Source organism: Condylura cristata, unplaced genomic scaffold (assembly GCF_000260355.1).
Source record: "Condylura cristata isolate star-nosed mole 26May11 unplaced genomic scaffold, ConCri1.0 scaffold00031, whole genome shotgun sequence".
NCBI lineage: Eukaryota > Metazoa > Chordata > Mammalia > Eulipotyphla > Talpidae > Condylura > Condylura cristata.
In genome coordinates, this window is record NW_004567132.1 from 16346626 (window position 1) to 16372283 (window position 25658).

A 25658-nucleotide genomic window follows, 5' to 3' on the forward strand; every position below is an offset into this window, starting at 1 on the left:
TTCCCTGTTCTGGCATTGAATTGATTTTTCCCATGATCAAAATTTAGTTTTTTTATATTTGCACTTAGGGGAGATGAAGGGAATCCATTGCATAAGTTCTTAAACTCATGTTTTTCTTGTGTTCTTATGGTTTTTCTGCTCCTCTGACTATTCTTTTAAAAAAATTTTTAAAAATATATTTATTACATCATCCTTCATTTTTGTTCAATATGTGATTTCCTCTGACTATTCTTTTGCTGCTTTATTATTATTTTTTCAAATCTCAAAATCAAAATTTGCAAAATAGGACGTTTTAGACCTTTTAATGTCACTCAAATGTGGTTTATACAAAAAATTATTTTAGCACAATGTTTTAAAAATGTCTAAAGATACTTTAAAGTAAATGTACAGTGTGTATTTTGTCACAGCTCCTATAGCTCTCTAATTCCAGGCAGTGTTACTCATTTCTGTTATCTCCCTGACCCTATACTCATTTGTGTTTTTGATTTCTGCTTGAAAAGACTCTTTTAGCCTTTTCTAGATCCAGAACTTTAGATCTTTACCTAAAAGTCCCATTGTATCTCCAACCTTTATTTCTTTCTCAAAATTTGGTTTTCACTTGCCTTATTTGTCATCTCTGCTGACATCTGGCAAAAATATTCAGAATTTCAAGGGCTTTTGTAATGTTGACTTAAAAGACATATGTAACACAGAGACATTGTATGATAGAAATACAACAAAATATGCAGAAAGAAAAGATGGCTGAGTAGGGATTTTCCTAAAATTTATGTTATCATGGTGAATTATAAGAGTATGTTTCCATGGGGAGAGGAAAGATTCAGTAAAAAGGGGGAAATGATTGAAGGAAAATGGAAGAATTACAGTGGGTAAAATTGAAATTTGGTGGGAAAACTTTGATAGGTTGAGATTTTTTTTTGATGTTAAGATAAAAAGCAAGGTAGATAATGGGGAAATGTCTACTTCCTTCTGAAATCTGCTACTGTATGCTTAGATATAAATAGATGTAGACAAGGACAAGGTTTAACCAGAACTCAGCTTGCCAAGTAAGTAAGATAGTGGGAGAAAAGAACAAGAGTTAAGGATGTTTGTAAAGCATTGATTGTATAGGTAGCTTTGAACTCAGATAGATAAAGAGGGAAATACGGAAAAGAAAGGAATGATGGAAAGTATAAATGTGATAGGATTTATAAAGTTAAAGAATTATTGCAGTTGAGGAGTTAGGGTAGAGTAAGTGGTCTGTGGAAGCCAAAGAATGACAGGAGGACAAATGGGTAGGTCCTTATCAACAGTGAGGAATAAATTAGGGACCAGATTCAAACCTTGGTCAAAAATCAAAGGGATTGAGAGATGAGTCAGATCTAGAGAGTTTCCTATAGAATCACAGCAGGATTAGAGTTCTGTGGCTTTAAAACCCCTCATTGTCCCACTCTTCTCTGTAGAACGAAGTGCTCTCAAAAGAAAAAATTGAAAATTCATAATTTTCATATTTTATTCTAATATCAAAAATGAACAAAGCATATTTTGATAGAATATTAATGATATGAATTTGATTTATTTATTAACTAGAAGAGATTGAAACATTTTGTAATGTTCCATAATCTCACAAGCCATAGCTGTAAGTAGCATTAAGTTTTAGGATGTTTCTTCAAAATTTTTTTCTTTATGAATTTATATGTTTATATAATGGGTATTAGGTAATATAGTTGTGTGTTTTTGTTTTTGAACTTAGTGAAAAAGTTCTTGATTAATGAATTTTAATGCTTCAAAAAAAGTTTGTTTCAAGATGTCTGAAAATCTTTGTAAATTATAAAATATTTGAGTAGATCAAAGAATAGTCTAGTAGTGGACTACTTAAAAACAATGAAAATAAGTACATTTAAATCCAAGCATACAGGTTACCATGAATATGTCATTTTTTTATTTAAGTAAGTAAATGTGTAATCACATGAATTCATTATTTAATGAAAATTTTAGATACATAATAAAAAACTGCAGACAGGAAGCATGGTAAAGAAAAATGGAAATCTTAGAAAATTCTAGAGAATGAATACATTTTTAATTTAGTCAAGAAAAAAAGCTTTATTGAAAGATTTTATACAAACATACAAAAGCTTAGAGAGGTGGACCACTACTACTGAGGAGGAAGTTGAGAAAGAATAGTACCAGCTATCAAAATGGTTTCTGGACCTAATGGATTCACCTGTGAAGTTTTTCATAATTTTTAAGGAAAATTCAGTTTCCTTATAAATAATAAACATAGAACCAAGTTATGGAACAAGGTTAGAAAACAAGACAAGGCAGTCTAAAATCCTGATTAGCCGTATGACTATTGGTGTGAAAATGCTAAGCACAATGTTAGCAAATATTAAAAATCTCAACTACCTTATAAGAAGTGTGAGATGTAATATAAATAAGTTTATTGATATACTTTATTAGATTTAATTGTGAAAATTTTATAACAATCAAATTGTTTATTCGTACAAATTATTTAAATATGAATATAAAAGATACTTTTATAGCATGTTAAGAAGAACTCTTACCTATTAATACCAAATTTATAAGGAAAATGCCTATAAAATTAATTATCATTAGTATTTAATTCAGCTTTGCTATATAGTGCGGTCTGCATATTGGTACCAGTCCATGAATTATTTGTTACTGGTTTATCAAAAGACTAGTACAAAAATGGAGAGGAAGTATTTTTTGTGACTCTCACAGCAGTTTGGTGGTAACTTTTTATTTTGCAAAATTAGAAGTCAAATTTTGGGCCTGTGTTTTGCATATATATCTTTAAAATTTATTTTTTCCAATTTTTTTTTCTTATTCTCTTCTTATATTCAAATCTGCTTTACAATGTATTACTGAAAAGGGCACAGAGACATTGTAACAACATAGAAATATAGATTCCATGTTATTTACCAGGATCATCTGTGCTATTCATTCTGTGGGACAGAATTTCTTGAGACAATTCTTTGAGATGGAAATTCAACAATAAAGCTTTAAAAAATAATAATTATTATTATTATTATAGTTTTTTTTACATAATTTTGTGCCTTTTTCTATCCCAGTTGTAATCCCCATGGACTTCCCATTACCAATTCACCTGTGTGCCATCACCATATCCCATGCACTCTCCCTCCCCTTTTTGATCCCATTCCCAACTCCACCCCCATAAAATGTTCCTGGTACATGTGTGTGTGTGTGTGTGTGTGTGTGTGTGTGTGTGTGTACCACATCTTTTTAATCCAGTCATCTACTTTTGGGCATTTGGGTCGATTCCATGTCTTTCTTATTTCAACAATAAAGCTTTTAAGTATTTGGAGAAATATTTTTCTAAATATTTCTGCTAGTTTTTATTACTTATTATTATTTGCTTAATTTAATAAAATGTGAGTCTAGGGTGAATTGGAAGAAAAACATTCTTTCCATAAGTTGAGAAGTATTGCTCTGAATCATGCATTAATATAAGGAATAAACATTTGAAAGAGACAAATAGATCACTATTAATGGGTGATATGATCACTTTATATACTAAGAAAAGCCAAGCGTCCATTTGAAACTAGCATAGTTAGTAAGAATTTGGCAAAATTAGACTATTTTAGCTTTAGATTTGGAAAGTATTTTTTCTCTCAATGTTCTCAAGTCATAAAATTTAATCATGTACAACCAAATTCGTTGTTTTAATAATCAAAGTAGTATAACAGTGATTTTAAAAGGTGGGTAGTACTAGGAAGAGATTAACAGGTACTTAATATTATAAGAAACAAAACCCAAAAAAAGCTTTACTTTTTCCAAACCATTTTGATTCAGCTTCATTTGATTGTCATCAAATTAGAAACTGTATGCTTGTTGAATGGACATTTTAATCTAAATATGTTTCTTAATTCAGTAATGACTTAGCATGTTTCTTTTAAAATATTGTTTCAGAGAACAGAATCTTGGCATTGTCTTCCTCAAGTAATGGACTCTTCCCAAACTGTGACTACACCTCAGACCAAGTTTAATGTGAGAGAGGAAGAGACCGAAGTGACAGATTGCCCCTCTCTGGAGGAAGGTGTATTGACCCAATCAGAAAATCATGTAAAGGATTCCAACAGAGATCTCCTATGTTCTCCGTTGCTTGGTAATGCCTCTTTATTTTAACTAGCAGTAATACCTCTCACATTTGTAAAATATTTTGGGCAACAGCAAGCCCTTGCTGTTGAGGAGCCTCTTGAGTTGAGGAGTTCAGTAGAGCTGTACTAGCCAGAAGATCTAGATATGTTAAATGTGTAGTTGTCTCATTTTACCATGCCCTCAAGAAGACAGAAAAAATTATAACTTCCTCTCTTGTAGGAGGTGCCTTCTTAGTTGTGAGTTAGCAGTTTTTCTTAGGGTAAACTATATGATACCATGATTCTTAAACACAAAAACAAATGTTTATATTTATATCATTAGATACTCAGAATTAACTAAGACATATGTTATTATTTTTAAGTTTTAGACCCAAAAGTTAGATAAAGAGGTTAAATGGGCTCCCTAGGGCACAAGGGTTTAAGTGTCAGCACTATGAAGCTATCCACAGCCACTGCCACAGGAATTTGATCCCCAGCTATGTGCAACAGACCTCTACTTTCTTGTCCACTGCTTCCGCTCACCAGTGTATTTTGGTAGATCTTCCTGTTCTGCTCCCTACTCTTGTCTCTGGTAAATCCTCTTAAACCTCCCTGCCCCCACACCTCTAGCCTACATCTCGGCTCTTGAATGCATAAATAAATCAATCTTTAAAAATAAGATGTTAAATGACTTAGGCCTGGTAGACTTTACTGCTTGCTCTGTTCAGCAAAACAGAGCTAATTACTAAAACTAATTTAGTAGCTCTTCACAAAAGGTAAACTAAATGCCTTTTAATCACAAAAGTAGGAGATAGAATTATACTCCACATCATTGTGATGGATATATATGAGTGCTTAACCAGTAGTTAATTTTAATTTTTTTATGCCTGAACTATGAAGTTGAAAATGCAATATTCACATATTTTAGAATTAGTTTTTGTCAGGGGAATAGGATTCAATCCAAGTTGTCTTGTCAGAGTTTAGTACAAGTACATGAATTGGAGTTAACTCAGTCAGTTTTTTTCGAATTTAAGCTAATGCTATCCAAATAAAAATATCTATTAATGCCAATGTATTTTCTGATGTGGATCATCAACATCAATTTTGGTTTCATATTTTCATAAAGATGTTGATAGCATAAGATTTCCTATGTGAGGATAGATGACTATGACTACAGGCTATTGGCCAAACCTGGTTTTGTACTTTTTTGAGCTAAGTATGAATTTTGTATTTTTAAAAAGGTTTGTAGAAACCAATAAAAGAAAATGACCATATGTGACCATCAAAGTCTTAATCATTTACTAAATGTACTTTTATTAAAAAGCTTGCTAACTGCCAGTCTGGTAGGTAAAATGAGAACATATATAGGGTGGCTGTTTTCAACTTGATAAAAGAGAAAATTTACCAATAGAGCCATTTAACAATCAAAGGACTAAAGAAAAAAGCTAACAAAAAAGTGAGTTTTATGTCATTGCAAAATTTCAAGCAAAATACTGTAATAGAAGAATTTCAGCATTGGATTTGGGATAGTGGCTTCTAAAATGTTTTCTAATGAGTTTTACAACTTCAGCTTCTCATTTACTATAGATAAAATAGAACATCTTTTTTTTATAATATAATAGTTTATTCTTACATGATTTTGTACATTTTTTTTTTCCATCTCAGTTGTAATCCCTGTGGGTTTCCCATCACCAAGTCACCCATGTGCCATCGCTATGATAAAATAGAACATCTTAATTTATAAGAACAGTTGTTCCTGGATCTGATGGCAAGGGAAAATTTTTATTGCTGTTTTATAATGCATGAAAAAGTAATTGTAGGGTATATTAGTTTCACATTGGCAGTTTTCATGACAATGAGTGCTACCACAATGGTTAGATATCTCACTTTTGATCTAAGAGTAATCTAAACCACAACAGCTGTCCAGTTGTGAGGAAATGTGAGGGTCTTGTTAAAAAACCTTGAACACCATGGGTAGGTCTCAGGTAGCTTAGATGGGAGGCTGACCATGATGGCTGGTGACACAACAGATAACTCATGATTTTTCTTTTTGAGCTGTTGCAACTACTCAAAACAAAAACAAAAACAAAGAAAATGAAAATAAAATTCGTACTCTTAAAAAAAAAGACTGACTTGAAGAAGGATAAAGGACTTCTATTACAGTGGTTTAAGACTAAGTCTCTAAGTCAGGTCCAAAGAAGAGTCATACCAATTAGTCTTTGAAGATAAAGGTGTTATCTTTTAGTTTCTCACCTTTAATTAATTTAGAAAATAAATAATTTTTCTTGAATACCTAATATATGTTTTGCTAGGTACTGAGGATACAACTGTGAATAAAGCATACATGAAATTGACGGTTTAATGGGAAACTGACCAAAGACAAGAGTGTAGTAGTTATGATAGGGAATATGTGCAGTGTTACAGAGATTCTATAATCAAAAGTGTACCACTCACCAACTCACTTAGATAAAAAAATAGAATGCTGTTTGGTTTATAGTTTTGTTTCTACTAATATTTAATATTTTGTTTTGTAGTTGTATACATTGTCAGAAATAAGGATTTTATAACTAATTTGTACATATTTAAGGACATTAGAATGAGAATTATTTAAGTCAGCATTTAGGAATCTACAAGAATTATTTTTCCTTTAAATAAGCAATTCTCAAACTTTTTGGTCATAGGACTCCCTTACATACTTTAAAATGTATTCCAGAGGACTTTTATTTATGTGAATGACTAGTATTTTCCCATAATAGAAATTAATGTGGAGAAATTAAAATATATGTATCTATTGATTCATTAAGAAATAAATTCATGATGTATTAACATAAATTAGTTTTATAGAAAAAAACAAGCTTTCCATTGTCAAAATAGGAATATTTAAAGAGTAGCATAATTTTACTTAGAAAAAAGAAATCTGTAATTTCTGACGTAATAAAAAGATAGATTCTGATACCTGCTTTTGTATTTATTGTGTTCTTGTATCATATATGGTATAGTTTCTGGAAAATTCCCCTGTATCTTTGTGAGAGAATGAAAATGAGGAAGGCAAATGACATTTTAATATTGTTTTGAATATAACCTTGATGCTTAAATACCTGAGAGTGTTTTAGGCATGTTCTTAAGCACATGTAAGTTGGAAAGAAACACTCATAATGGTTAAGAACACTTACTATAAAAAGTTATGATACTTATATTCAGATCTTAAACTGAACGTAGACAAACTAATATTTCTGAAGTCTTGTAACCATATGATAACTGACAGTGGATATAATAATTCCTATCCTTTCAAGGTTGTCATGAGAATTAAGTGAAATCTATCAAATATTTGGGCTTTGTCAGGGATCATTAAATGGTAGTTCCAGCTGCTGTTTGTTTCATTATCATTTTCATGCTTGCAGAAACTTTCAGGTGTCAGTATATTTAGGCTTTTTAGAGCATTAGGAAAGTAAGCTAAACAATTTGTAGCATTCCCAGCATTTCTATATTTGAAACTTTGCAGTCATACAAGACAACTTTGCTTCTCCTGATTTGCCTTTGCTCACATGTTTGAAACAAGATCAAGAGTTTGGGCCTGATTCCTTTTTTCAGCGAAGTGAACTAGATTTTGCACCTCTGAGGTAGGATGTTCTCTTTTTTACTTGTAAGGAATCTTTCTATTCTTTGTTTTCTTTTTCTACATTGTTAGTAATATTAATGACTTCAAGCTAAGGTTAAGATTTTGCTGTGAGGGTTAGATATTCTCAGCATACTATACAAAGGTAACAAGGCATAATGCATATTAATTTGGTTATAGTAATGTGTGGTAGAAATTACTTGTATCTACTGTATAGAATAAGAAATAACTGCATCTCAGGCATAGTTTAATCTAGAAGGCACCTGGATTTTCCTCCTTAGAAACCTCTCCCTTTTCTGTCTTATCAGTCCACTACCATTTAAAAACATTCATTTTGTGGTCACTAACTTGTTTGGCACAGCTGTTATTGCATGAACCTAGTTACATTATCTCTCCTTAGATGTGAGTATGAAATAACAAATTCATATTTCCAAGCTAACAATTTCCCCAAATTAATGTTCCTTAGAATAGTCATAATAAGAAAATTCTGGAGTTCTTTAAAACATGTATGGAATTTTCCAAGAATATGTCTTCCTCTTCTAGAGTTAACAACAACAGCAACAACAACAGTAATAATAATAATAAAACCCAAGGCTTATGTTAAAAACTGGATATATAGAGAGTGAAAACCTCAGCTTTTCTGTTGGATATTACTTTGTAATTACTTTTTAATGCAAAGTGCTCGGTATATATTAATCAATGATTAGGTTACTCTTGTAATTTTGAGAGTAGGTAATTTCTGAAGTGTTTTTTCAGAGTATAATATATGACTGGTAGAAGAATTCATGTAAAACACTGAGTATTACATTATGGTAACATTTTAAGTAGTAAAGTTCAAAATTTTCCATTAAAAACTTAAGGCGATATGAAAAATACTCTGTTTTTTTTTTTTTAAATGCTGTTTTAGGAGGATCCTCACTAAATAACAAGGACATTATTAGCTTCTGGTCAACAAAAATTTGCCTTGTTTAGTCATTAGCCATCTAAGAAATTTGAAATTAGAACTTTGGTTTTCAATATACTTTTCAAATAACCTGATTTTGGTGATTTAACCAGCTTTTTTCTTTTATGATGGATTAAAAATGTTTTTAATGTTAATTATTTTTAATTGTATATTTTCAGGGGAATTCCTGGTAAGTCTGAAGACACTGAATGGTTTTCTCGACCTTCGGAAGTTAGTGAAGCTCTATTCCAGGCAGCCTCAAAAGTAGCTTCAGATTTAGTTAACAGTTGCTTTAGTGTATCTCAGCACCCACATACAGGTAGTACAACTGTTGAGTCTCAGTGCTCTTTTTTACCTCCTGAACAAGGGACTAAAGAGACTATTACATCTCAAACAGCTGATGAACTGAAAACCCCCAAAGACTCTGAGAGTTATGATGCTCTTTGTTCATATATGTCATGGAAGACACAAGAAGTTGTACGGGAGCCAGAAACCAGTCTGGCTGATAAAGATCAAGCCTCTATTTCAACTTCAACTGATATAAGTGATGAATACATAACTCCTAAAGGAAGTGAGCATTTTGATGCTTCTTGTTTATATGTTCAATATTGGAATCAGAAAGCTTTACAGCAGTCAGAAAAATGTTTAACCAGGAAGGACCATGATTCTTTTTCAGATTCATCTGACACAGTTGATAACAATAAAATTCCTAAGGGGAATGACAGTTTTAGTGACCCTTTTTCATATATGCAATGGAACAAGCAGGGAGCTTCACATTATCCAGAAGTACCACATTGTCCAATCGGTAAGGATTATGATTCTTTTCCACATGAAGTTGTTCCTCATTTTTATAATGAAATTTCATGTTCTTTCTTGCATTGTTTGTTGGGAAGACGAGGAAAAGAGTTTCCCTTAATAGCTGATAGTCATTACTTTGAGAGTGTTTATTTAGGGGCTCCAGCTGAGAATAAGATGAAACAAAAAATGGATTCATTGCACGGTTATGAAAGAAATGAAGGCTGTCTGGAGAAAGAATTATCTCAATGTTTTAAACTAAAGGAGGATAGAAATACTTTAATATTTTCAGAGGTGCATCCCACATCTTCAGAAATACAGTATATTGAGAATATAGTCCCTGATAACTGTAAAACTTTCAAAAGTGCATGATACTTTTAACATAGAGACTTCAAGTGGCCTTCTTCAGACTGTTATATCCAACTTAGATGAAACAGAACAACTGTATTTTCAAGAGGAAAGAAACCAAAAGGCAACTTTTGCTTTTGGTGGGGAAAATGTTGATGCTTCTGAAAATACAGCGTTTGAGGCAGTTATTGCTGCTATTGAGCCTTCCAAGAAAGAAAGTATAATAAATGAAAACCAGATTGACATTACTAAGTCTTTGACAAATAACAGCCAAAAAAGTGAACCACAAATTTCAGATCTTTCCCTAGTAAGTTGTGATGAAAACTTTTTCTTTGATAAGCATAGTCATTCATGTTATCAATCTGCTCCTGGGGTTTTTGAACAAGCTCCTTCAAGATCATTGTTACATAAAAAACATAGTGGTGATAGCTTCCTGTACTGGCATCTTCCCAATTTAAAATCACTCCCCATTACTTCTCAGGAAATGTTTATTAACCCATTTTCTGTTGCTTCAGAACTTAAGTCATCTTTAAGTGAAAAGGTTCTTGGTCTTGGCAAAATGCAGTCGCCGTTATTTCTGTGTGATACAAACAATGAACCTTTTCTTCCCATTGGGAAGATAAAGTCTGTTTCTGCTCTTGATCTTGCAGTGAAGGTAGGCTCTTCAAATATTTTTTTTCCAGTGAAAGAGTCGACTTCAGATTCTTTGGTTTCACAAGACTTAAACCAGCATACCTTTGAAGAAGTTACAGATTCCTCAAACTGTATTTTGGGTAAGAATGTAAACTGACATTACTGAAGGGCCACCTTCAGCTGTAGGAAGCAGCTTTTCAGCAAGCTTGGCATCATGTGATCTGGGGTCACAGGGTGCTTTACCGCTGACTAGTAATGTATCACTGATTGCAGTTAGCCAAGAGATCTTGCTGAAAGCTGACACAGGCCAAGGTGAAATTCGTCAGCTTGTGGGAGCCAAGTACAATTTTACTATACATACTATTATGCAAAATGACTCCTATTTTATAGAGGGCCTGCAGGGGAAGGCTGAGTCTGACATCTGTACTCTGGATGATGATATTGAATCCTGTAGCCTAGATGAAAATGCTGTTGTATGCAGTGACAGAGTTGCTGAAGTACAAAGAGAGGTGAGGCATAATAAAATGATAGTTTGGGGAAACTTGATCTTTTCTGGTATTAGTTCATGAAATGGTATTGTTACTAGCTTTTATTTTACTTTCTACTACTTCCCAGATATGTGACCAAGGTGACTTGACTAATGAGAGCATTGAGCTGGTAGGTTTTAAAAATGTGCTTGATCGAGACATTGGTGAAAGCTCCCTACACTGGAAATCTTTAAAATTGCCATCTAAGGAAGAGAGCAGTTTTGAAGAATCTGTAAGTTTTATTTATTTATTTTTTTGACATTTATTACAGGATAGGGAAAGAAATACTTTAAGGATATAAAAGAATAAAGGTTTCTGTTTGTTACTTGATGCCAACTTGTGATTTGTAAACTGGTCTTCATCTGATATCCAGATATATGCTCCATTAATTTGTTAGAGGTTAGTACAGAAAAAACGTTTCAAAGTCTTGAAAGACTTAATGAGTTCACTATTGTTTTAGAAAAGACCATCCTTTGAAATGCCCAGGCTTATATTTCAAGACATCCTTATTTTTCCAAGTTGTACCAGCAAGAACCTTTAGGACAGTATTAATGTTAGACTCATTCATGGAGAGACATTCAGTCATGCTTTTTTTCCTCTGGCTTTCAATGTATGGCCTTGGAAAGACTCTGAAATATTTAAGCATTTCTTCGAAACTCCTAAAACATTTAACTTCAGAGGTATCTGTATCTTGAAATTAGAAGAACTATTGTTTCCCTGGAAGGATACTGAGATGTGCTTAATGTCCAAAGTTCTTGTCCCCAAAGAGAATGGATACATACATACATATTCCTTTGCTCTCTGTTTATTTCATTATTATTATTTGTGTATGCCAGAATGTGGCAATCTTGGGATGTTATGAAAATTGTGTGTCAATCTTTTATACAGTGGCTCATTTGCTTGGATGCTGGTTGTTAGTTTCCTTCACTTTATTGAAAACTAGACTACTAGATTCTCACCAATGATTTTCCCACTCTCTTGGTTATTTTGTTCTTTCTCTAATTTCTGGCAGCAGCATATTGCATTCTTTTAGCTTCTTGATAAAATACTGTTTTACTATCCCTTATTCTAGTCATGTAACTAATTATTATTTAAGGCTTACTCCTTAGATTTCTTTTTGTTTTTCCCACCTGTTCTGCTCCCAAACACCTAGCTTTCTTTCAAGGGGTTAAATGCTTTTCTCTGTATGTGTAATTATCAGCTGTGTTCTTAGATGTTAGCATTTCCCTTGAGGTAGACCCACATGCTAACTTGCATGAAATTTTCTTGTAAACATTCCCATTACTTGAAATTCAGCTTGCTTTATATTAAAATAACTTATCTTTTCCCTAAAATCAGACTGACTTATAGACCTGAACTTTTTACAGATATGTTAGCATTTCTTAGTTTATTAATCACCTTTCACTTTCTTCCATTATTAATTGAAAACTAGGAAATAAGCCAATCTTTGATTTTTTTTTCTTTCCCCTCTCCTGGTTCTTCCATTTTATTATTTTATTATTATTATTATTTTTAAGATTTATTTTATTTATTCATACAGAATTGGGGTAGAGGCCAGAGATGCGGAAGGTGAGAGGATTCACCAGAGACAGAGTGGGGAGCAGAACAGGCAGATGGACGAAGTACACTGCTGAGGGGAGCAGCGGGCGAGTCAGGAGAGGTCTGCAGCGGGCGGGCGGGTCAGGAGAGTTCTGCCTCGCCATGTGGTCACCTCCTGGGCAGGCGGGAATCAACTCATGTGGAAGTGACTTTAACTTCTTAGTGCTGTGCTTTAACCCGCTGCGCCAACAGGGAGGGCCCCATTTTACTTTTTTAAAAGATTTTATTTAGGCCCTCCCTGGTGGCGGAGTGGGTTAAAGCACAGCACTAAGAAGCTAAAGCCACCTCAGTATGAGTTCGATCCCTTCCCTGGAGGTGACCTACATGGCATGGCAGACCTCTCCTGACCCGCCAGCTGCTCGCCTCAGCAGTGTACTTTGTCAGTATGCCTGTTTGCTCTCCAAGTTTTGTATGCATAAATAAATCTTTTTTTTTTTTAGATACATTTTTTTAAAAGATTTATTTATTTATGCATACAGAACTGGGGTACAGGCCAGAGGTGCAGCGGCTGTGAGAGGATTTACCAGAGACAGAGGGAAGCAGAACAGGCATACCTACAAAGTACACTGCTGAGGGGAGCAGTGGCTGCTGAGGGGAGCAGTGGGCAGGTCAGGAGTCATCTGCCGTGCCATGTGGGTCACCTCCAGGGCAGCAATCTAACTCATACTGAATTGACTGAGGCTGGCATGCAGTGCTGCACTTTAACCTGCTGCGCCACCAGGGAGGGCCTGGGTCTTCCCATTTTCATATAAGGATCTTTTAAATAAATACTTCTTGTTTTCATTTTATATTTTCTTTTGTTTTACCTGTGTCTAATATTTGTATATTCTGGAGTTTTGTTATAATTAAATTTTAGTGAGCTCAATATTGGAATAGGATTTTTTAAAAATAAGCTCTAACCAATTTCATTAAAAAAAAACTACTTCTCATCAATCTGTTTTGACATTTCTGATGATATCAGGATCATCTGGGTTATTAATGGCAGGCAGTATGTATACTCTAGTATTTTCCACATCCTGGGCCCTCTTATATTGCCATTATAGTCATAGACGCTAATTTTGACCAACATGGCTGGTACATTTCAGTGTTGCTTTGCCTTATCTGATCATTTTCAGTGTCTGCTTGTACCCAACACATAATTGCCACTTTTCATAATGAGTTGGAGTCTACAGTTTATTGATTTTAGTGTCTTTGTAGCCACCATCTTTCTGCTTTAGGGGTGGGACAGTCCCCAGCCAAAGCAGCTGTCAAGATAGTTGAGTAGAGATAAGAGGGAGTAGAATATTTAAGTAAATCTCTTACTTAATTTTTAATTTTACATTTTCTTTGTATTACTTTGTATATTTTGAAGTGTTGATATAACAAAATTTTATTGGGCCATGTTGGAATAGAACTTTTTCACCTGCATTTGGAAGTTCTTGGGAAAAACTTGTACATGTGTAAGTGTACATCATGTTACTTAATGTCATATATATGTTGATGAACTGCACTTTGAAAAGGCTCTTGTGCTGTGTTTAGAGCAGGGTTTCTGTGTATGATTGTCACTATATATTAGATAATTCTTTGTTGTGGGCGTCTGTTCCATGTAGTTTTGCATTGATGTTTATCAGCATCTTTGTTTTCTACTCTGCATGCCAGTTGCATTCTTCTTTTTCCTCAAAACTTAGGACAGTGGAAAATATCTCTAGACATTTACCAAATGTTCCTTAGCCAGAGAAAGATTCATGCGTGCAGAAATCTCCCCTAGTGGATAAATACTGTCTAGAGAAACCATTACAGGCAGTAGAAATAAATAATATATTCATTTACATGTGCTGCTAACTTCTTCAGGATATTTATTACCTAGTAAAAAAAATCTCAATAAAAGAGGATGGAAAAATTAATACTAATGTACATTTTTAGGTTTACTCCTCTACCTGCAAAGGGCAAGGCTAGATTTTTTTTTTTTTTAGGAAAATAAACTTAGAAGTAGTATATTTATGTATATGAATGAGGGTATACTATGCATCTGGTATATATTTCTGTACTAACCATCATTAGTAGTAGTTTCTGCTTTCTTTTCTAGCTGGGACTTGGAGTCTAATGAAACTTCTTTTTTAACTTTTGACTTCTGTCAGTTTATATTTCCCACTATTGTTTCAAGAAATTTGGTGAAGTATGTTTTTTTGGTAGTTGATCAGTAAGTTGTTGGATGCTTTTATTTTTCTTCTTAATATTTGTAGATTTCTTGAAAATATTTGCTTTCTCTTTTTCTTATATCTCTCCTTAAAAATCTTTGAGCTTGCCAAGAATAATACCATAGTTCAAATTCTGCACTAATCAAACTGTTATTAAGCAATAAATTTCTGAGAAATAGAACTCTCCTAGGCCTTTTATCTGCAACATTCTGTACAGATTAACTTCCAGATCCTCAAAATAATTTGTAAAACCGTTCTAGAATTGACCAAATAAAATCTGACATATGTGTATTCAGGAGGCTTGAGAACATGACCTTAAGGAACTGCTATAACTGCTTTTCATAAATATTTTTTAAAGCAGGTGAAGTCTAAAATTAATTTTATTTTCTTCATTTTAAAATCTCTTTTCATAGGTCGATCACTCTAATGTGGACATTAAACAACCTTTTTCATCTATATTGCCTTCACTTGTTACTCATGAGCCAATCCGAAAGTTGAATTACCACCCTGCAGATCTCAGAATGTTGAGAATATCTCCTGACACTATGTCAAAGACTTTCAAGCACTTAACAGGTACATAGAAAAGGAGATGTTAAATATTTCTGTTGGTATCCTCTAAAGTTTATTTTTCTGTCTTGCTGTTGTTAACTGACTTTCTCTTATGAACTACTGCGATAATACTTTGGATTAGTGTGTTTACAAGTCCCCAGGTCTTTTATATGATAAAACTATTTGAATTTTCATTGTATTTTATAATGTTCAGAACTGAATTACATGAAGGAGACTGATATTAGTCAGTTTGTTTCTGTATTCTTTGTTTTGAAGGGGAAAAGAAATTAATTGGTCACAAGAGGACAAAAGTAGATATGAAGATGTTTGTAAAATTGAGAAATTGAGAGAATTCTTGAGGTAGAAAGTAAGATTACTTAATAAGAGTAGTAGAGGGGAGGGTTATGGGATTTGAGAAGAATGGGATTTGAGAAGAATGGTGAAGGCTCAGAATTTTTGTTGAAGTAAAATAGGAGATGGAACAAAACAGGGGCAACAAAAATATTGGCAGGTTGTTTTGAAAGTTAGCTGAGGCACGAGATGGTTTTATAATGTCAGCCAGTATAGATTTGGCTTCCTAATATTTTTTTTTTTGAGGAATTTTATATTTATAATAGGTACTGGTGTGTAGGTTTTTTATGATTTTTTTTTGTTGTTGGAGTTTGGTACAAGGGTAATGCTAGTGTCATAGTTTAAGTAGGGAAACACTCCTAATTTTTAGAAGTTTGTAAAGAATTGGTATTAGTTTTTCTTGGATAGAACTCACTATATAGCTCCTGGGCTGTTTTTTGTTAAAAGTTCAAATTTTACAAATTCTAGTTCTTTACTTTCTGTTTAGATTTTATACTTATCGTTATTTATGTTTTTCATGGAATAGTTCATTCCAGCCAGGTTAATTTATTGGCACATGACTGACTGTTCGTGGTGTTCCTCATAATCCTTTTTATTTTTGTAAAGTTGAAATGGGACAAACCTGGGTGACCCAGGTCCTTCCTTGCCTGTGTACTTATGAGTGCAGGATGTAAATCAAAAGCACACACATGGGGAGAAACAATGATAATCGAATTTATTATAAAAGGAGTGAGAAAAGGGAGAGCAGAAAGAAAGAAAGATTATTGGCTAGAATGTTGCTCAGTAGAAACCAGGGTTCAAGCCTAACTCACAAGTGGCAAGCTGGCACTTTTGTGACAACATCCTTCCTCCATAGCAGTTTTAACTGCCCAAGTGCCCTTAGTTTTACTGTTTAAACCTTAGTGGTTTAACTAGCAAAGCACTAGTTCTGCCCCATGTCCTACTACCCTCCCAGGTTTAACTGCTCAAACCCCAGCTCTTCCCTTCCCAGGATTCAGGGGTGGGGTTTGGAAAGCTCTACCTTCTTGCATGGAGTTTGCTGTGAGCACCACCCACTGGCGAGAAGCTGCGCCTTACTGTTTTTCCAGGGTTGGTAGTACTGGTGCCATTCATTTCTAATTTTAGTATTTTGAGTTTTCTTTCCATCTTGTGTCTAACCATATTTTATCAATTTTGTTTCAAAGGTATAAACTTTGGATTAACTACACTTTAATTCTGCTTTCTTGATTTTTATATTTCTACTTCATTTATTTTGATCTTTATTTCCTTCCATTTGCTTTGGCTTTACCTTCTGTTTTTTGTGTTTCTTAAAGTGAAAGATCAGATTATTGACTTGAGATCTTTTCATTATAGATGACTACATTTTGTTAATTTTCTAAAAATCAGTGAACTTCTAAGCATTATTTTATTTTACATGCATTCCCTAAAGTTTGGTTTGTCGTCTTGTTGTTTTAGTTGGTCTAAAGTATTTCTTATATAATAATTTTTCATTATCCTTGATTATGGAGTGTGTTGTTTAATATCCATATATTCATGAATTTCCTTTTCTTATTCATCACGTTGGATTCCATTTTACCTGGAGTCATATACTTTGTATGCTTTCAGTTCTTTTAAATTTTATCAAGACTTGCTTTATGTCCTAGTATACAGCTTATTCTTTAGAATGTACGATTTATGCTAGAGAAGAATAGGCATTCTGCTGTTGTCAAGTGGTGTGTTCTATAGATGTCTCTTAGTTCCAGTGTATTTATAGTGTTTCAAGACTTCTATATCCTTGTCGATCTTCTGCCTAGTTGTTACCTCCATCTTTGAAAGTAGGGTATTGAAGTCTCTATTATTGCCTAATTGTCTGTTTTTTCGTTCTTTTGTATCAGAGTGCGTCATATATTTTGAGACTATGATATTAAGTTCATTCATGTTTATAATTGTTGTGTATTTCTGTTGAATTAACATTTTTGTTATAAATTGTCCAGCAATTTTTTTTGTTTGTTTTATTTTGCATTTCACCAGTATTTGATAGTTGCTGCAGGTAAACAGTATGGAATATCCTTTTTCATCCCTTCCCGGTCAACTTGTTAATATTTTTGTTAATCAAAAGTATTTCTCTGGTAGACAGCATTTAATTTAGTCTTGTTTTTGTTCTGTTTTGTTTTGTTTAAGATTTATTTGTTTGTGCATACAGAGCTGGGGTACAGGCCAGAGGCTCAGGGGCAGTGAGAGGCTTCACCAGAGACAGAGTGGGGAGCAAAACAGGCAGATCGATGAAGTACACTGCTGAGGGGAACAGCGGGTGGGTTAGGAGAGGTCTGCCTCGCCATGTGGTCACCTCTGGGGCAGGCGGGAATCAAACTCATGCCGAAGCGGCTTTAGATTCTCAATGCTGTGCTTTAACCCGCTGTGCCACCAAGGAGAGCCCTTGTTTTTGTTTTTAATCCAGGCTGACAATCTTTGCCTTTCCATGTGATTGTTCAGTCCCTTTTACATTTACTGTTGTTGATATGATTGAGTTTAAATTTGCTAGTTTATTATCCATATGTCTCATGTCTTTGTTATCCTGTTCCCTCTGTACTATCATTGCATTAAATAGATATTTTCTGTTGTGATATTTTAATTTCTTTAATGATTTTCTAATTTTTAAGTTATTGGTCACTACTCTAGGATTTAAGCAAAATTTACTTCAGATTATACTGATTTTTTACTAACTTAATTCTAGTATGATGCAGAAAAGTTAATCCTATGTAATTACTCTCTCTTTTGTTTGTGTAAAAGGCTAAAATTAAGATTAAGCAATATACACTGCTGTGACACATCTGAAAGTAGGAGGTCTTTAATTCAGTGGGAAGCCTCCTTGCCTATCCAGTCCCCCCATTAAACAGACCAACTGCTTTCTACCTGTCAATCTGATGAGTTTCATTCCCCTGCAAGCTTGTGAAGTTATTCAAAGTAGTAGGTTATATCCTTCTCTGGGAACCAAGGTTTGCCCTGTCCTTTCTCTGCTACAAAGCCTGCCTCCCATGGTTCCTGCTTGTTCATCTTGTTCTTAAATGCAGGGTCCTTCCATGGTGGTCCACTCTCCTGGGTGTGAGTAATAATGATTAATGAGCTGCTGTCAGTCTCATCTGTCCAGTGTCAGATGTCATGTGTTTGACCATCCCTATAACACTCAATACAAGTATTGCTCCCTGTGAAGAGGTGATGAATGAAACAATTGTTTTTATTTTCACTAAATATTGCATTGAAATGCGCCCTTGATATAAACTGCCTTGATTCCTTATTTTTTCATTGGCATATATCCTGGGCTCCATGTCATGCTGTGCAGAAAGTAACTGCTGAGTCATTTTGGATCTACCAGGGTCCAAAGTATGAATCAACATAATTTTCAAATAGTGTGAAAAAACTCAGTAAGATTTGAGGAGTTCAGAATACAGAAGAGATGGGATATAACATGACAAACTTGAGTCTGGATTATTGAGAACTGATGACACTATTAGCAAGTGGGGAAGTGGATTTAGTTTTGGACATACTGAATTTAATATTTAGGAGATTTTTTAGTTTGGAGTGTCCTCAAAGTCAGTTGAAAAAAGTGAAAATGGGAAATTATTTGGAGGACATCAATAATCCATGTACAATTAAATTTTAATAGTTAAGTGTTTTGAGGACTGGACTGGGTCTTTGTTAATATTTTGTTGTATTTTTGAGCCCTTCATAAGGAATCGCTTACTTATTTTTTTAATATTAAGTGAATTAAATGTCCAGGTAGAGTCAGTAGAGATGGGTGAAAAAAGGAACTAGACTTTGCTTTTTTGGGGGGGGAGAGATAAGTTCTCAAGAATGAGGACCAAATGAAAGTAAAATTCATATCCGAATTTCAACTGAAAGAGTAATTTAACCAGATATGAATTTTTAACAAAACTGTGGATTCATTTTTTGCATTATTTTAAGGCTTTTATTGAGCTCATTGTTATGGAACCAACCCTATGATTTATATAACTTACGTGCCTTTCTTTAGTATTCTTACTTTACTTTATGACTAAAGCCTATTCTTTAGTTTAACCTTAGTACTTTAGGATGCTATTTGTTTGGTTGCTCTCTTCCTTGGAGTTGCTATCTGGTTGTGGCTCAAAGTGAAGACTTTGGGGCAGATCTTTGGGAGGGTTCTTTAAGGATTAGGGACTTGAAAACAAGATACATCTTCTTCCTGCCCCCTTTCTGTCAATCAGGGTGTACCTTCTATTTGCCATATACTTTAGGTATTTTATATCATAATCTTCACAACAGTATTAGGAAAAGATGTATTTTAGGTTAAAATTTATGTCTAAGTGATGGTTCATAAACAACAGGAGCTGTTCTTTAGCTTTTTGAAACCACTATCTTAGTAGGAATGCAGAAGAGGTTCCTTTGGTCGTGCCTTACCAGTCCTGTTTGTATAGCAACCAAAAAATTAGTTTTAACTATCTATCTACCTATCTACCTACCTATCTGTCTGTCTTGTCTATCTATCTATCTATCTTTCTAATCTATCCTATCTATCCTACCTACCTATCTACCTATCTACCTACCTGTGTATCATGACTTTTTGTTATAAAACTGTAAAGCTTTTAAAACTCAGCAAAGTAACTTTACAATGTGTTAAAAGTTATTCAAATGGTATATGTAAATGGCACACACACACACACACACACACACACATGTTTTAAAAGCTTTATTTATGTTTGTAAGAACTGAGGCCAGAGGTGTGGGAGGGTGGAGGAAATGAGAGGATTCAACAGAGACAGAGTGGGGAGCAGAACAGGCAGATCTACTGAAATACACTGCTGAGGGGAGCTGCAGAAAAGACAGGAGAGGTCTGCTGTGCTATGGGGGTCATTTCCCTGGCTGGGGATCAAACTTATATTGCAGTGGCTGCAAATAACTTCATAGTGCTGCACTTTAGTCCCTTGCGCCACCAGGGAGTCCCTGGCATATATGTTTTTAACAAGACAAGTAGAGGTATTAAATTTACATCTACTTTGTTAATAAAGGTGTCAAGAATTGCTATTTGAACTGTAACACTATATTAGGATACTATAGTTTGAAAGAATTTATATTTAAAATAGTGTTGATGCATATAGCTATCATTTACTCAGAAATTAAGCCACAGCAAAATTGTGTATAATTATATAATTGTCAATAATTAATAACTAGGGAATTGAAAGAACAAGAAACTTACAGTACTTCATAATTAGGAAGCAAGAATAACAGCAATGAAAATAAATACTAACTTAAAAGTATTACTAACATCCTTTTTTGAAACTATAGGAATTTCATTCTACTTGAGTACACAGGATAGGGACTTTCGGGGCAGCAAGACCTTAGTAGATAAGAGTTTGAATTCTCAAGATCTAGAAATGTGCTGATTTGGTTTTATGTGCTATTATTATTAATATATAATAAATTCACTTTGAATGCTTAATATAAAGCCCTGTGAGAAATAAAGGTCTTGATTGCTGTTCTTATTAAATTAGGTCATAGAGGATTTCTTTAGATTATATTTTAGGAAATAAAACCATGCTTTGTCTCCTAAGAAAACCCTCTATATTAGTAAACACTTGATTTTTTTTTAAAGAGTTATTTATACATATAGAACTGGAATACAGGAGTTCAGGGGTGGTGAGAGGATTCACCAGAGACAGAGTGGGGAGAAGAACTTGCAGATGGACTGAAATACACTGCAAAGGGGAGCAGCAGGTGAGACAGGACAGGGCTGCCAAGCCATGTGGGTTACCTCCCTAGCCAGGGATTGAACTGGCTAAAGCACTGCAGCTGGCTTCATAGCACTGTGCTTTAACCCCATGTACCACCAGGGAGGGCCTAGCACTTGACTTGTAAAATTAAAGAGTTCTTCAGCCAATCCTAACCGAGTCTCCTCTTTAATAAGAGGTACTGATACACAATTTTGATAGTCTTTTTCTGGGCAACTCTCTTCCTTTTCATAGTCAAATCTTTTTTCAGGTCTAACCCCCTAGTTCTGAAAATGGATGCTCTAAGATTCACTAGGCATACGGTAATGTAGCACTCATGCTGTGTATTTATTTACTCTTTACCAGGACTGAGAGTAAATACTATAAAATTTTGCCATCATCATCATCATGTTTTCTTTACTTATACAAATATATTTCAAAAATGATAGTGGATTTATGTTATTGTAACTTCTAACAGTTTGAAATATATGTCCTTAAACTTATATGAAATTGTAATAAATTGCTTCTTTTTGCCCTTACTAATTAATTAATTAATTTCATTGTTCATTTTAGAAATCACTTCTTTAAATCACAAGTTTTGTTTAACTTTTAGTTGCATTTTCATTTTTTTTTTATTTATTTATGCATACAGAACTGGGGTACAGGCCAGAGGTGCAGTGAGAAGATTCACCAGAGACAGAGTGGGGAGCAGAACAGGCAGATCTATGAACTACACTGCTGAGGGAAGAAGTGGGCCAGACAGGAGAGGTCTGCTGCATCATGTGGTCATCTCCAGTGCCAAGGGTTGAACTCACACTCAAGTGGCTACAGCTCGCTTGCAGTGCTGTGCTCCAACTCACTGCACCACTAGGGAGGGCTCGTTTTTTTTTGTTGTTTATTTGTTTGTTTGTTTTTGTTTTTCATCTTTTCTTTGCAAATGTTTTCCTTCTTACTGAGGTTTTCCTAAGTAAGGTCTTACTATCTTGTATAAATATATGGATCTCTCAATTGGATTATATATATTTTGACTCATTTCTCCCCTTCTAGATGTCACTCGTAATTTATAATGATCCAAAAGCATGTACATTTTTTGAAAAATTAGGAATATTTAGAACGCCTACCACCAGATCACTCATGGACCATCACTATAGTTCCTTGTGCTCCCACTCCTGTGCTGGCCCTTACTAATTAATTAATTAATTTCATTGTTCATTTTAGAAATCACTTCTTTAAATCACAAGTTTCCTCCTGTTTAACTTTTAGTTGCTTTTTCAGTTTTATTTTTTTAATTAATTTATTTATGCATATCGAACTGGGGTACAGATATCCTTACAGGATATCTCTGATCTAGTTGCCTGATGCTTTTGATTTTTCCTTTATTATAGTTATTTTCTTTTTTCTTGATCCCTTTTTTGGGTCCCCTGCATTTCTCCTATATGTGAGACCATTTGATATTTTTCTTTTCCTTTCTGGCTTATCTTACTGAGCATGATCCCCTCCAGCTCCATCCATGTTGCTGCAAAAGGCACAAGCTTATCCTTATTTATTGCTGAGTAATATTCCATTGTGTAAATATGCCACTTCTTGATATAGTTATCTAGTTTTGAGCATTTGGATTGCTTCTACAGCTTATCTGTTGTAAATTGTACTGCATTATACATAGGGGTGCAGGTGTCCTTTGTAATTAATGTTTTTTGTCCTTTGGGTAGATTCCTAGGATTTGAATTGCTGCATCTTATGGAAGCTCCATTTTTAGTAGAGAAAACAAAGGGTGTTTGGTTAATATTTTGTTTTCATTCTTTTAAATGAGGTAAATTTGGTGTATATTAGTTTAAAGGTGTAAAACATAATGATTTGACATTTGTAAATATTCTGAAATGATTACAACATAGAGTCTAGTTAGCCATTTTCACCATGTGGTTACAATTTTTTGGTGTGTGTGAGATGAAACCTTTCTATATAATAACTTTCAAATATGCCAAATACTGTTATTAACTACGGTCACCATGCTTCAGTTGCATCTCCATACTTACTTATTTGCTAACTAAAAGTGTGAAACTTTGCACCTTGTTGCACATTCTGCCCACCTGTTACATCTCTGGCAAACACTGTCTGTTGTCTATACCTATGAACTAAGTTTTCTTTTTTAAGTTTTGAACTTAATTTTTTTTAAGATTCTACATATAAGTAATATTTTACTTAGCATAAGGCTCTCAAGGTTTATACATCTTATCGAAAATACTGTTTTCCTCCTTTTTTATATATATTTTTTTCTTTTAACGCTTGAAAATGGTATGCCATTTCCTTTTTTTTTATTAAAAAGTTTATTTTTACATCATTTTGCACATTTTTTTTTCATCTCAATTGTAATCCCCACGGGTTTGTTTTCCTCCTTTTTTTAATAGCAAAATAATTCATTGTACCATATGTGTTCAGGCATGTGTGTCTGAGTTACTGGAGTCTGTTCCAATTTCATCATTGTGTGAACATCATAGATAGCTATTACACAAACCTTGTTGTTATGGCCTACTACCTATCTAGGCTTTATGGTATAATATACTACAAGCACCGTCACATATGCTGTCTGTTGACAAAGTGATGAATGACTGTTTACTACAGTTTCTTTTTCCATTTATTTATTGTTAGGACGCTTAGGTTGCATCCATATCTTGGCTATTGTAAATAAAGTTGCATTCAACATGGTAGTACATATATCTTTAAAATTAGTGTTTTAATTTTTTGAGGGACTTCCATAGTGTTTTCTGTAGTGCCTGTACAAATTTACATTCTCACCAACAGGTACAAGGGTTCCCTCTTTTCCACGTTCTCACCCAATACTTGTTTCTTCTGTTCTCTGATAGTAGCCAGTCAAGTGTGAATTGATTTGTCATTGTGGTCTTGATTTGTGTTTCTTTCATATTTAGTCATGTTGAACCCTTTTCATGTAGCTATTATTTTCATGTAGCTGATTTCATGTAGCTGATTGCATATTTTTGGAAAAAAATGTACAGATCATCTGCCCATTTATTTTTAATTAAAGTTATACTCCATTATAACACTATGTAAGCTTTGGTATGTAACATTGAGAATCAGCATGCATATATATTGCATTAAGTGCACACTGTTAGAAGTCCAGTTCTGTCCTTTACCATACCATTATCCCTTTTGTCCCAATTTAGCTAACTCATTCTCCCATGCTCATTTTTAAATTAGGTTCTTTTTGCTCTTGGTGTAAGTTCTTTTTATACTTTGGGCATTAACCCTTTACCTGATAAATAATTTGCAAATATTTTCTTCTCTCTGGTAGAGTACCTTTTTTTTGATAGTTTCTTTTGCTGTTCACAAGCCTTTTAGTTTAATGTGATCCTACTCATTTTTGCTTTTTGTTGCTTGTGCTTTTCTTGTCAAGCCCAAAAAACATGACCAATGCCACTGTCAAGGAGCTTATCCACCTATGTTTACTTCTAAAATTTTTGAGGTTTTAGGTCTTAATATGGAAGTGAATTTATTTTTTGTGTATGGTGTGATTATGGTGTAGTTTCAGTTCTTTTGTATGTGGCTATATAGTTTTCCCACACCATTTGTTAGACTTTCTTTCCCCATTTATGTTCTTACCTATGTTGTCATAATTTTTTTTCTTTTTATAAATATGTGATTAAATGTTCTTAATCTGGTCTTAAGTGCTGTAAGTATTTTTTTCTGAGGATACTTTGTTTTAAAGATTTATTTATTTATGCATACAGAACTAGGGTACAGGCCAGAGGTGCATAATTTTTAATCTGTGTTATCTTTTCCTAGGCACTCTATTCTGTTCCATATACCTATGTGTTTTATGCCAATACCATACTGTTGTGATTACTACAGCATTGTAATAACAGTTTGAATTAGGGGGTAGACCTCTGGGTTTTTTCTTCTTTTTAAGATTGCTTTAACTCTTCAGGATCTTTTGTGGTCCGTATATTGTTTTTTGTATTTCTATCAAAATGACATTGAAATTTTGATAAGAGTTGCATTGAATCTGTAGGTTGTTTGGATGGTACAGATATTTATTTTTTAAAAAAAGATTTCTTTTTTTTTTTAATTATTACAAAAGTTTATTTTTACAACATTTTGCACATTTTTTTTTCCATCTCGATTGTAATCCCCGTGGGTTTCCCATCACCAAATCACCCGTGTGCCACCACCATAGTCCTGTGCATTTCCCTCCTCTCCCCCCCCCCCCCATTTTTGATCCCATTCCCCACTCCACCCCCACAAAATGTCTCTGGTATATGGTTGTTCATTATTTTTGTTATTTTCTCGCCTG

General features: G+C 33.9%; 1 protein-coding gene across 1 annotated transcript in view; it reads left to right on the plus strand.

Annotated features, from left to right (window-relative positions):
* The window catches only part of ALMS1 (Alstrom syndrome protein 1), a 113105-nt gene that overhangs the window by 12563 nt on the left and 74884 nt on the right, over positions 1-25658 (plus strand). Inside the window, exons 2-9 of the mRNA XM_012731576.1 lie at positions 3928-4123; positions 7597-7714; positions 8833-9224; positions 9330-9458; positions 10480-10569; positions 10820-10938; positions 11045-11188; positions 15146-15305. Coding sequence (XP_012587030.1) covers positions 3928-4123; positions 7597-7714; positions 8833-9224; positions 9330-9458; positions 10480-10569; positions 10820-10938; positions 11045-11188; positions 15146-15305 — 1348 coding nt within the window. The remainder of the gene's footprint in view (positions 1-3927; positions 4124-7596; positions 7715-8832; positions 9225-9329; positions 9459-10479; positions 10570-10819; positions 10939-11044; positions 11189-15145; positions 15306-25658) is intronic.